Source organism: Entelurus aequoreus, linkage group LG17 (genome assembly GCF_033978785.1).
Source record: "Entelurus aequoreus isolate RoL-2023_Sb linkage group LG17, RoL_Eaeq_v1.1, whole genome shotgun sequence".
Lineage (NCBI taxonomy): Eukaryota > Metazoa > Chordata > Actinopteri > Syngnathiformes > Syngnathidae > Entelurus > Entelurus aequoreus.
In genome coordinates this window covers 2,518,590-2,533,126 of record NC_084747.1, presented here as the reverse complement: position 1 = coordinate 2,533,126, position 14,537 = coordinate 2,518,590, and the positions used below count along the sequence as shown (strand labels likewise).

At 41.6% G+C, this 14,537-nt stretch overlaps 1 protein-coding gene across 1 annotated transcript in view; it reads left to right on the top strand.

Moving 5' to 3' along the window:
- Positions 1–14,537, top strand: part of LOC133631825 (proteoglycan 4-like) — a 36,678-nt gene that overhangs the window by 5,104 nt on the left and 17,037 nt on the right. Inside the window, exon 2 of the mRNA XM_062023986.1 lies at positions 11,921–12,142. Within this exon, the coding sequence (XP_061879970.1) occupies positions 11,921–12,142 (222 nt within the window). The remainder of the gene's footprint in view (positions 1–11,920; positions 12,143–14,537) is intronic.

Here is a 14,537-nt window from a genome sequence, read left to right as displayed (position 1 = left end):
TTTTGTGTAAAATTCTGGCAACCGAGCTGCCAGTTTTTTTTACAAAATAAACTGGAAAAATGACTGCAAATTTTACGGTAAAATTCTTACGACTGAGGTGCCAGTTTTTTACTGTAAAAAAGCAGTTTTCTATTAACTGAAAAAAACTAAAAATGTTTTTGTGTAAAATTCTGGCAACTGAGCTGTCAATTTTTTACCATAAAAAAAACAGCGGTACTGTTTTTCCATTCACAAAATAAACAGGAAAAATGGCCGCAAATTTTACGGTAAAATTCTGGCAACTGAGCTGGCAGTTTTTGACTATAAAAAACTCTGGTACTGTTTTGCAATTTACGGTAACACATCGTAAAATACATTGTTGTTTTCACGGTAAAAAAAACAAGAGTTTACTGTAAAAAAGCATTTTTATATTAACAGGAAAAAAACTAATTTTTTGTGTAAAATTCTGGCAACCGAGCTGCCAGTTTTTTTAACAAAATAAACTGGAAAAATGACTGCAAATTTTATGGTAAAATTCTTACGACCGAACTGCCAGTTTTTTTTTTACTGTAAAATGGACAGATTGTATTTTTTCTTAAATCTTACTTTGGCCTCCAGGGGCCAAAGTGGAAATGTGCTGATAGTCCGCGGGCAAAAGAGGGATTTTAACCACAAGGGAGGAATTTCGCCTCATACCGGTAGTGATTAATCACAAGGTGTGTCTAATTCACTTAAAACTTTTTCTACATTTTTTAAAATCTCAAAATTATTAAAAAAAAGGTCATTTTCTGCAGGTTTTTGCCATTTCCAGGTGCTGATCCAGAACCACTTTGTCCTCGGTTCTTTAGTCCATCCCTTCCAAACGTTACATTCAACTAATGGAGGCGGACCAGGCCTTCTTAAATGTAAACACAACAAGTTAGCTATTTACATACCTCATTTTGACTTTTATTTTGTAGTCAGTCAACTTCCTTTGTCTTCACTTCATCACACTGCCCATGCAAGTGACATCCGGGGTCACATTGAGGTCACATCCAGGTCACATTGAGGTCACATTGCCATTTCCGTCCCAATACTTTTGTCCATGCAGCGAACTTCCTGACCAGTTGTCCACGCCCATATTTGGTGATGTGTCCAGGAGGAATGTCTGCACCACATCTCCCACTTGGTCTTCTCGTCTCAGCCTCCCATAACACTGACTCACACTGGATGGTCGTGATATCACCTCAAGTCACTCTGGACCGTCGCGATATCAGTCGTGTTATCACCTGAAGTCACTCTGGATCGTCATGTTAGCACCTAAAGTCACTCTGGATCGTCATGATAGCAGTCGTTGTGGTATCAGTCGTGTTATCGCCTGAAGTCACTCTGGACCGTTGTGATATCAGTCGTGTTATCACCAGAAGTCACTCTGGATCGTCGTGATATCAGTCGTGTTATCACCAAAAGTCACTCTGGATCGTCATGATATCAGTCGTGTTATCACCTAAAGTCACTCTGGATCGTCATGATAGCAGTCGTGTTATCACCTGAAGTCACTCTGGATCGTCATGATAGCAGTGGTGTTATCACCTGAAGTCACTCTGGATCGTTGTGATATCAGTTGTGTTATCACCAGAAGTCACTCTGGATCGTCGTGATATCAGTCGTGTTATCACCAAAAGTCACTCCGGATCGTCGTGATATCAGTCATGTTATCACCTGAAGTCACTCTGGATCGTCATGTTAGCACCTAAAGTCACTCTGGATCGTCATGATAGCAGTCGTGTTATCACCAGAAGTCACTCTGGATCATCGTGATATCAGTCGTGTTATCACCAGAAGTCACTCTGGATCGTCGTGATATCAGTCGTGTTATCACCTGAAGTCACTCTGGATCGTCATGTTAGCACCTAAAGTCACTCTGGATCATCATGATAGCAGTCGTTGTGGTATCAGTCGTGTTATCGCCTGAAGTCACTCTGGACCGTCGTGATATCAGTCGTGTTATCACCAGAAGTCACTCTGGATCGTCGTGATATCAGTCGTGTTATCACCAAAAGTCACTCTGGATCGTCATGATATCAGTCGTGTTATCACCTAAAGTCACTCTGGATCGTCATGATAGCAGTCGTGTTATCACCTGAAGTCACTCTGGATCGTCATGATAGCAGTCGTGTTATCACCTGAAGTCACTCTGGATCGTTGTGATATCAGTTGTGTTATCACCAGAAGTCACTCTGGATCGTCGTGATATCAGTCGTGTTATCACCAAAAGTCACTCCGGATCGTCGTGATATCAGTCATGTTATCACCTGAAGTCACTCTGGATCGTCATGTTAGCACCTAAAGTCACTCTGGATCGTCATGATAGCAGTCGTGTTATCACCAGAAGTCACTCTGGATCATCGTGATATCAGTCGTGTTATCACCTGAAGTCACTCTGGATCGTCGTGATATCAGTCGTGTTATCACCTGAAGTCACTCTGAATCGTCATGTTATCACCTGAAGTCACTCTGGATCGTCATGTTAGCACCTAAAGTCACTCTGGATCGTCATGATAGCAGTCGTGTTACCACCTGAAGTCACTCTGTATCATTGTGATATCAGTTGTGTTATCACCTGAAGTCACTCTGGATCGTCGTGATATCAGTCATGTTATCACCTGAAGTCACTCTGGATCGTCATGATAGCAGTCGTGTTATCACCTGAAGTCACTCTGGATCGTTGGGATATCAGTTGTGTTATCACCTGAAGTCACTTTGGATCGTCTTGATATCAGTCATGTTATCACCTGAAGTCAGTCTGGAGCGTCATGATATCACCTGAAGTCACTCTGGATCGTCATGATATCAGTCGTGTTATCACCTGAAATCCCTCTGAATCATCATGAAATCAGTCACGTTATCACCTGAAATCCCTCTGGATCGTCATGAAATCAGTCACGTTATCACCTGAAAGTCACTCTGGATTGTTGTGGTATCAGTTCTGTTAAAACCCAAAGTCACGATATCACCTGAAGTCACTCCGGATCGTCATGTTGTCAACTGAAGTCACTCTGGATCGTCATGCCATCAGTCGTGTTATCACCTAAAGTCACTCTGGATCGTCATGTTATCACCTAAAGTCACACTGGATCGTCGTGATATCAGTCGTGTTATCATCTGAAGTCACTCTGGATTGTCGTGATATCAGTCGTGTTATCACTTGAAGTCACTCTGGATCGTCATGATATCACCTGAAGTCAGTCTAGAGCAGGGGTCACCAACGCGGTGCCCGCGGGCACCAGGTCGCCCGTAAGGACCAGATGAGTAGCCCGCTGGCCTGTTATAAAAAAAAAATAAAAATAAAAAAAATATATATATATATTTTTTTTTTTTTTTTTTTTTTTTTAAATTAAATCTACATAGAAAAAACACAAGATACACTTTCAATCAGTGCATCAACCCAAACAACCTCCCCCATGCACACTCATCCACACCCACTCACACAAAAGGGGTTATTTCTTTCTGCTACCAATATTCTGGTTCCCACAACATAGACAACACATCTGCAAGGGACACAGTCCCTGAACACAACATAGACAACACATCTGCAAGGGACACAGTCCCTGAACACAACATAGACAACACATCTGCAAGGGCCACAGTCCCTGAAGCACACATGATTGTATAGGCTGCTGGTCCACTAACATTTTCATTAATTACTATTTTTTTATGTAATTGTTTTTATATTGTTTTACTTTCTTTTTTATCCAAGAAAATGTTTTTTATTTATTTATCTTATTTTATTTTATTTTTTAAAAGGGCCTTATCTTCAACAGACCAGGTTGTCAATGAAATTAGATTTTTTTAGAGGGTTTTTTAAACCAGGCCCAGTCCAGATAATGTCCAAGTCAGCAACACACACCTTCATTCATGTACACAGAAACAAATTAGGGAACACAACAGATTGCATATAATTTATAAACAAAACACTTTGCATTCCATTCGAAAGGACGTTCCCTTTAGGTTTCCGATCCTTAACATTTTACATTTATCATAATTAAGCTTAAGGCCAGATTGCTGTGAAAATATGTTCAAAAGATTAAGAAGGTTCCGCAAACAATGAGGAAAAATCTTATCTTTGTGAATCAGCCTTTTCTGACATGAACTTCATCAAGAACAAACACAGAACACGCCTCACTGATGCACATCTGCAAGACTCACTCAGAGTTGCAGTGTCAAGTTACACACCAGAGTACAACACACTAGTTAACAGCATGCAATGCCAGGCTTCCCACTAACTGACAAAGAAACAGATAACAGATTTGGTGTCCAGTTCAAAGTGTGACATGATTTAAACATTTGAGAGTTTACTTTTGTATTTGACATGAGTTATTATTTGTACAAACATGGTGCAAAGTAATTCATGATTTGTTAAAAAAATGTTAGTGGCTAGCTAGTTAAAATGGGATATTGTGATTTCACAAGACTGTCTTAGAAGTGATCATTTGAAAATGTTCAATTTGAAAAATGTGCACTTAGAGAAAATATAAAAATAAAGTGTTGCATATTGATATTTATCTGTTTCTATATATATTTATTGTGAGAAATCATTAAGATGATCAGTGTTTCCACAAAGATAAATATCATTAATTATTAATAATAACATAGAGTTAAAGGTAAATTGAGCAAATTGGCTATTTCTGGCAATTTATTGAAGTGTGTATCAAAGTGGTAGCCCTTCGCATTAATCACTACCCAAGAAGTAGCTCTTGCTTTCAAAAAGGTTGCTGACCCCTGATCTAGAGCGTCATGATATTAGTCATGTTATCACCTGTAATCCCTCAGGATCGTCGTGATGTCAGTTGTGTTATCACCTGAAGTCACTCTGGATCGTCATGATATCACCTGAAGTCAGTTTAGATCGTCGTGATATTAGTCATGTTATCACCTGCAATCCCTCAGGATCGTCGTGATGTCAGTTGTGTTATCACCTAAAGTCACTCTGGATCGTCGTGATATCAGTCGTGTTATCATCTGAAGTCACTCTGGATCGTCGTGATATCAGTTGTGTTATCACCTGAAGTCACTCTGGATCGTCATGATATCACCTGAGGTCAGTTTAGATCGTCATGATATTAGTCATGTTATCACCTGTAATCCCTCAGGATCGTCGTGATGTCAGTTGTGTTATCACCTGAAGTCACTCTGGTTCGTCGTGATATCAGTCATGCTATCACCTGAAATCCTCTGGATCATCATGATATCAGCCGTGTTATCACCTGAAGTCACATTGGATCGTTGTGATATCAGTCATGCAGATAACAGGAAGTGGCAGCCATGTTTGAACCACTTTTAGTGGGAAGGGGGGGTGGGAGGCTTTGTTTTGTTAGCGAGTTATGCTAGCGAGCACACACGCACACACACACACACACACACACACACACACACACCCACCCACACACACACACCCACACACACACACACACACACCCACACACACACACCCACGCACACACACACACACACACACACACACACACACAGACACACACACACACACACACACACACACACACACACACTCACACACCCACACACACACACACGCACGCACACACACACACACACACACACACACACACACACACACACACACACACCCACACACGCACACACACACACACACACACACACACACACACACACACACACACACACACACACCCACGCACGCACACACACACACACACACACACACACACACACACACACACACACACACACACACACACACACACCCACGCACGCACGCACACACACACACACACACACACACACACACACACACACACACACACACACACACACACACACACACACACACACACACACACACACACACACACACACACACACACACACACACACACACACACACACACACACACACACACACACACACACACACACACACACACACACACACACACACACACACACACACACACACACAATGCCCTAACAAAAGCATATTTGGGCGAGTGATTGGAACTGGAAGATGATGCGATTAGTTGGTTGCCATGGTTACTGCTGACTGGCCCAGTTTTCCCGCCTCTTCACATTTGTCAGGACGGTCCTGCTTCTGCCTCATCAGCTTCCTGGACTTGATTGACATGTCCACAATGTCCTGCTGGACGTTTCTTGTAACGAATCATTGGACCGTTCCTGGGTGACGTAGATACGTCATGCACAGCATTCGTCACGGTTTACCCGACACGTGAAATGTGACAAATTCCAACTTTGACCACCGCGTCAGTTGCTATGTAGAGTGACGCTTTCCCTCATTTCCAGCAGACTGCATTGCAAAATGATGAAAGCCCTCGTCCTCTCACAGCAACATGATTTACTTCATTTGGATCGTCTCCCCCTGGTGGGATCAATAAGTCTATCAGTGGTGGGATCAATAAGTCTACCAGTGGTGGGATCAATAAGTCTATCAGTGGTGGGATCAATAAGTCTATCAGTGGTGGGATCAATAAGTCTATCAGTGATGGGATCAATAAGTCTATTAGTGGTGGGATCAATAAGTCTATCAGTGGTGGGATCAATAAGTCTATCAGTGGTGGGATCAATAAGTCTATCAGTGGTGGGATCAATAAGTCTATCAGTGGTGGGATCAATAAGTCTATCAGTGGTGGGATCAATAAGTCTATCAGTGGTGGGATCAATAAGTCTACCAGTGGTGGGATCAATAAGTCTATCAGTGGTGGGATCAATAAGTCTATCAGTGGTGGGATCAATAAGTCTATCAGTGGTGGGATCAATAAGTCTATTAGTGGTGGGATCAATAAGTCTATCAGTGGTGGGATCAATAAGTCTATCAGTGGTGGGATCAATAAGTCTATCAGTGGTGGGATCAATAAGTCTATTAGTGGTGGGATCAATAAGTCTATTAGTGGTGGGATCAATAAGTCTACCAGTGGTGGGATCAATAAGTCTATTAGTGGTGGGATCAATAAGTCTATCAGTGGTGGGATCAATAAGTCTATCAGTGGTGGGATCAATAAGTCTACCAGTGGTGGGATCAATAAGTCTATCAGTGGTGGGATCAATAAGTCTATTAGTGGTGGGATCAATAAGTCTATCAGTGGTGGGATCAATAAGTCTATCAGTGGTGGGATCAATAAGTCTATCAGTGGTGGGATCAATAAGTCTATCAGTGGTGGGATCAATAAGTCTATCAGTGGTGGGATCAATAAGTCTATCAGTGGTGGGATCAATAAGTCTATCATTATATAAGTGTCATGTTATCACCTGAAGTCACTCTGGATCGTCGTGATGTCAGTCGTGTTATTAACTGAAATCCCTCTGGATCGTCATTATAACAGTTGTGTTATCACCTGAAGTCCCCCTGGATCATTGTGATATCAGTCTTGTTATCACCTGAAGTCCCTGTAGATTGTGGTGATATCAGTCGTGTTATCACCTGAAATCCCTCTGGATCGTCATGATAACAGTCGTGTTATTACCTGAAATCTCTCTGGATCGTCATGATATCAGTCATGTTATCACCTGAAATCCCTCTGTATTGTCATTATATAAGTCACGTTATCACCTGGAGTCACTCTGGATCGTGGTGATATCAGTCGTGTTATCACCTGAAGTCCCTCTGGATCGTCCTGATAACAGTCGCGTTATTACCTGAAATCCCTCTGGATCGTCATGATAACAGTCGCGTTATTAACTGAAATCCCTCTGGATCGTCATGATAACAGTCGCGTTATTACCTGAAATCCCTCTGGATCGTAATGATAACAGTCGCGTTATTACCTGAAATCCCTCTGGATCGTCATGATAACAGTCGCGTTATTACCTGAAATCCCTCTGGATCGTCATGATAACAGTCGCGTTATTAACTGAAATCCCTCTGGATCGTCATGATAACAATCGTGTTATTACCTGAAGTCCCTCTGGATCGTCGTGATGTCAGTCGTGTTATCACCTGAAATCCCTCTGGATCGTCATTATATAAGTCACGTTATCACCTGCAGTCACTCTGGATCGTCGTGATATCAGTCATGTTATTAACTGAAATCCCTCTGGATCGTCATTATAACAGTTGTGTTATCACCTGAAGTCCCTGTAGATCAGGGGTGGGCAATTAATTTTTACCGGGGGCCGCATGAGCTACCCGAGCACTGCTGGAGGGCCACATCGACAATATTTCAATTACATTTTGCTCAATATTATTTTTTATATATACCGTAAGATAAATAATAATAATAATAATTAATAATAATAGTAATACTTCAACATAGTGTGTGTAACAGCATTCCATGACTAATATAAATAAATTAACATTAATAATAAATGACAGTAAAATAAGCACACGTATGACTGAGGAGTCATAGTGTAACTTTGTGTGGTGTTTGAGTTGTCCGACTTTTTGTGTGGCCATAAACGCACCAGTGGTTTAGTGCTATGCGTGTTGGTGACAGATGACAAGTTGCTTTTGGCCTGGTTTGTACGGCAGAAAATGACTAGTTTTTCCAGATAGAAGTGTTTTACTCATGTTTTTGGTGTGGTTATGTCCGAATATAAACAGTTTTGTTCAATAAAGTGATCGATATAATTCCTGTCCTCGAAGCATCTCGATAGACGTTACAATAATTGAACGGTGTTCAATTGAACGGTGTTGACGAACACCATTAGGGCCGCTTGTTGTCACTGTCACTCAAAGTTGCATTGCAAAATTACACAGAATAAATTTGTTTATTTTGTTTAGAATTCAGATGGGATTTGATTTGGTGCGCGGCATATACTTGCTGCGCGCAGCGGACGCTTGAACAGTGCGCAATTGCGCAGGCACGCACCTTAGAGGGAACGTTGCTTTGCAGTTCATGTGTTGTTGAAAACACGCCATTCTTCATCAACTTTTCTCTTTTTGGCGTCTCGGGTGTAAACCGTGCATCACTTGTCGCTGCATGTGCACCTTCACTCGCAGGTTACACACGGACACACGCCCATAAATAATACTTTTCAAAATAAAAGCAGCACAGTTGTATTGCGCGCAGGACATAGATGTTTTTTCAACTTTATTTTGTAATTGCAGTTGTTCACATTCACTCACAATCACGCATACGTCCACACGGAAGTAATACAAATAACGATTTTCAAAACAAAAGCAGCACCGTTGTATTGCACACTCGACATAGATACTTTTTTAAATTTATTTTGTAATTTATAATTGGCCTCACGCGGGCCGGACAGGGACGCACAAAGGGCCGGATGCGGCCCGCGGGCCGCAGAATGCCCAGGTCTGTTGTAGATCGTGGTGATATCAGTCTTGTTATTACCTGAAATCCCTCTGTATCGTCATGATATCAGTCGTGTTATAAGTCCCCCTGGATCATTGTGATATCAGTCTTGTTATCACCTGAAGTCCCTGTAGATCGGGGTGATATCAGTCATGTTATCACCTGAAATCCCTCTGGATCGTCATGATAACAGTCGTGTTATCACCTGAAATCCCTCTGGATCGTCATTATATAAGTCACGTTATCACCTGCAGTCACTCTGGATCGTCGTGATATCAGTCATGTTATTAACTGAAATCCCTCTGGATCGTCATGATAACAGTCGTGTTATTACCTGAAATCCCTCTGGATCGTCATGATAACAGCCGTGTTATTACCTGAAATCCCTCTGGATCGTCATGATAACAGTCGTGTTATTACCTGAAATCCCTCTGGATCGTCATGATAACAGTCGTGTTATTACCTGAAATCCCTCGGGATCGTCATGATAACAGTCGTGTTATTACCTGAAATCCCACTGGATCGTCATGATATCAGTCGTGTTATTACCTGAAATCCCTCTGGATCGTCATGATATCAGTCATGTTATTACCTGAAATCCCTCTGGATCGTCATGATATCAGTCGTGTTATTACCTGAAATCCCTCTGCATCGTCATGATAACAATCGTGTTATTACCTGAAATCTATCTGCATCGTCATGATAACAGTCGTGTTATTACCTGAAATCCCTCTGGATCGTCATGATATCAGTCGTGTTATTACCTGAAATCCCTCTGGATCGTCATGATATCAGTCGTGTTATTACCTGAAATCCCTCTGGATCGTCATGATAACAGTCGTGTTATTACCTGAAATCCATCTGGATCGTCATGATAACAGTCGTGTTATTACCTGAAGTCCCTCTGGATCGTCGTGATATCAGTCGTGTTATCACCTGAAATCCCTCTGGATCGTCATTATATAAGTCACGTTATCACCTGCAGTCACTCTGGATCGTCGTGATATCAGTCATGTTATTAACTGAAATCCCTCTGGATCGTCATTATAACAGTTGTGTTATCACCTGAAGTCCCTGTAGATCGTGGTGATATCAGTCTTGTTATTACCTGAAATCCCTCTGTATCGTCATGATATCAGTCGTGTTATAAGTCCCCCTGGATCATTGTGATATCAGTCTTGTTATCACCTGAAGTCCCTGTAGATCGGGGTGATATCAGTCATGTTATCACCTGAAATCCCTCTGGATCGTCATGATAACAGTCGTGTTATTACCTGAAATCCCTCTGGATCGTCATGACAACAGTCGTGTTATTACCTGAAATCCCTCTGGATCGTCATGATAACAGTCGTGTTATTACCTGAAATCCCTCTGGATCGTCATGATAACAGTCGTGTTATTACCTGAAATCCCTCTGGATCGTCATGATAGCAGTCGTGTTATTACCTGAAATCCCTCTGGATCGTCATGATAACAGTCGTGTTATTACCTGAAATCCCACTGGATCGTCATGATATCAGTCGTGTTATTACCTGAAATCCCTCTGGATCGTCATGATATCAGTCATGTTATTACCTGAAATCCCTCTGGATCGTCATGATATCAGTCGTGTTATTACCTGAAATCCCTCTGCATCGTCATGATAACAATCGTGTTATTACCTGAAATATATCTGCATCGTCATGATAACAGTCGTGTTATTACCTGAAATCCCTCTGGATCGTCATGATATCAGTCGTGTTATTACCTGAAATCCCTCTGGATCGTCATGATATCAGTCGTGTTATTACCTGAAATCCCTCTGGATCGTCATGATAACAGTCGTGTTATTACCTGAAATCCATCTGGATCGTCATGATAACAGTCGTGTTATTACCTGAAGTCCCTCTGGATCGTCGTGATATCAGTCGTGTTATCACCTGAAATCCCTCTGGATCGTCATTATATAAGTCACGTTATCACCTGCAGTCACTCTGGATCGTCGTGATATCAGTCATGTTATTAACTGAAATCCCTCTGGATCGTCATTATAACAGTTGTGTTATCACCTGAAGTCCCTGTAGATCGTGGTGATATCAGTCTTGTTATTACCTGAAATCCCTCTGTATCGTCATGATATCAGTCGTGTTATAAGTCCCCCTGGATCATTGTGATATCAGTCTTGTTATCACCTGAAGTCCCTGTAGATCGGGGTGATATCAGTCATGTTAGCACCTGAAATCCCTCTGGATCGTCATGATATCAGTCGTGTTATCACCTGAAGTCCACTTTTAGAGACAAAGTGTCATTTTTCAGGTTGCCAATGTGAGGTGTTTAGTCCAGCAGATTATTTCTGGCCAAAGTAGAAAGAAGTTGTCTTTATTTGGATGTTATCATGCTGTGATTAGAACAGACTTTCCTCCATGAGCTGAATCCACTTTGACATTCTTGATTTGAAGTTGTGTAAAAACTGTAAAATGTGTTCTACGCTGTTAGTTGCCCTGCCACAACTCTCGCCTCGTCTCCCTCACTGAAAGAGGAAAAGTAAGGCCACATCTCTTTGAGGGTTGGACTCTGTGGTAAGAACCGTGGACTAAGTCCTTCTCATCCAAGAATGCCCTCCACATGACTGTCACCTTAGTCTAAGTGTGCTGAAGAAGGTTCTTGTGGTCTTGCAGCACACCCAGAGAAGAATCCTGGAGGAGCAGCGAGAGTCCAGCTCGCCTGTCAAAGCCACGCCCGCTAGCAAGACGCTCGCCGTCACGGACCCAAAGAACCTGAAGAAGAAGTCCACTCAAGACAGGACAGAGGCTGAGGGGGTGAAGGACCCAAAGGTGGACCTGGAACCGGTCCTGGAACCGGGCCTGCTAGCTGGGACAACAACAGAAGCAGTCAATGAGGTAAGAAGCACTTGGAGAGATTCTTCAAAGGCTGAAACAGGAAGTAGCTCTGAATTGGTGCAAGAAGCAGGAAGTAGCTCTTTATTGGTGCAAGAAACAGGAAGTAGCTCTTTGCTTGTGCAAAAAGCAGGAAGTAGGTCTTTATTGGTGCAAGAAGCAGGAAGTAGCCCTTTATTGTTGCAAGAAGCAGGAAGTAGCTCTTTATTGGTGCAAGAAGCAGGAAGTAGCCCTTTATTGTTGCAAGAAGCAGGAAGTAGCTCTTTATTGGTGCAAGAAGCAGGAAGTAGCCCTTTATTGTTGCAAGAAGCAGGAAGTAGCTCTTTATTGGTGCAAGAAACAGGAAGTAGCCCTTTATTGTTGCAAGAAGCAGGAAATAGCTCTTTATTGGTGCAAGAAGCAGGAAGTAGCCCTTTATTGTTGCAAGAAGCAGGAAGTAGCTCTTTATTGGTGCAAGAAGCAGGAAGTAGCCCTTTATTGTTGCAAGAAGCAGGAAGTAGCTCTTTATTGGTGCAAGAAACAGGAAGTAGCGCTTTATAGGTGCAAGAAACAGGAAGTAGCGCTTTATAGGTGCAAGAAACAGGAAGTAGCGCTTTGCTTGTGCAAGAAGCAGGAAGTAGCTTTTATTGGTGCAAGAAACAGGAAGTAGCGCTCATTAGTGCAAGAAACAGGAAGTAGCTCTTTATAGGTGCAATAAATAGGAAGTAGCTCTTATTGGTGCAAGAAACAGGAAGTAGCTCTTTACTCGTGCAAGAAGCAGGAAGTAGCTCTTTATGGATGCAAAAAACAGGAAGTAGCTCTTTACTCGTGCATGAAGCAGGAAGTAGCTGTTTATTGGTGCAAGAAACAGGAAGTAGCTCTTTATTGGTGCAAGAAGCAGGAAGTAGCTCTTTATTGATGCAAGAAACAGGAAGTAGCTCTTTACTCATGCAAGAAGCAGGAAGTAGCTCTTTATTGGTGCAAGAAACAGGAAGTAGCTCTTTATTGGTGCAAGAAGCAGGAAGTAGCTCTTTATTGGTGCAAGAAACAGGAAGTAGCTCTTTGCTTGTGCAAGAAGCAGGAAGTAGCCCTTTATTGTTGCAAGAAACAGGAAGTAGCTCTTTATTGGTGCAAGAAACAGGAAGTAGCTCTTTATTGGTGCAAGAAACAGGAAGTAGCTCTTTATTGGTGCAAGAAACAGGAAGTAGCTCTTTATTGGTGCAAGAAACAGGAAGTAGCTCTTTATTGGTGCAAGAAGCAGGAAGTAGCCCTTTATTGTTGCAAGAAGCAAGAAGTAGCGCTTTATTGGTGCAAGAAACAGGAAGTAGCTTTTTATTGGTGCAAGAAACAGGAAGTAGTGCTTTATAGGTGCAAGAAACAGGAAGTAGCGCTTTATTGGTGCAAGAAACAAGAAGTAGCTCTTTATTGGTGCAAGAAACAGGAAGTAGTGCTTTATAGGTGCAAGAAACAGGAAGTAGCGCTTTATAGGTGCAAAAAACAGGAAGTAGCGCTTTGCTTGTGCAAGAAGCAGGAAGTAGCTTTTTATTGGTGCAAGAAACAGGAAGTAGCTCTCATTAGTGCAAGAAACAGGAAGTAGCTCTTTATATGTGCAATAAACAGGAAGTAGCTCTTATTGGTGCAAGAAACAGGAAGTAGGTCTTTATAGGTGCAATAAACAGGAAGTAGCTCTTATTGGTGCAAGAAACAGGAAGAAGCTCTTGTGCAAGAAGCAGGAAGTAGCTCTTTATCGATGCAAGAAACAGGAAGTAGCTCTTTTTTTTTTTTTCGTACATCCACACGCACATTCATTATACAAACATACTGTATACACATACTGTACATATACATTCACTGTAAAAACATACTGTATACACATACTGTACATATACATTCACTGTACAAACACACACATACACATACTACACATACATTCACTGTACAAACACACACATACATATACTGTACATATACATTCACTGTACAAACACACATTTACACATACTGTACATATACATTCACTGTTCAAACACACATACTGTATACACATACTGTACATATACATTCGCTGTACACACATATACACATACTGTACATATACATTCACTGTACAAGCACACATACACATACTGTACATATACAAGTACATATGCACACATACACTCATGCACATAATCACGTTTCATCAAACATATATTAACGTTGTTGCCCTAGGGTAAACTGGGTATAACACATGGCACACTGACAAAGCTTAACCTATTGTTACTATAACAATCTACAAGGTTAAGGTTGCTTCTCTTTCTTCCCCTCCATTTTTCTGCATTCTTTCGTATCTCAAGTTATCATGACGTATATGTATTGTTGCATTTGAACAATTGTATTGTTGATAATAAAGGTAAAGTACTGGTATTGTTTATTATCA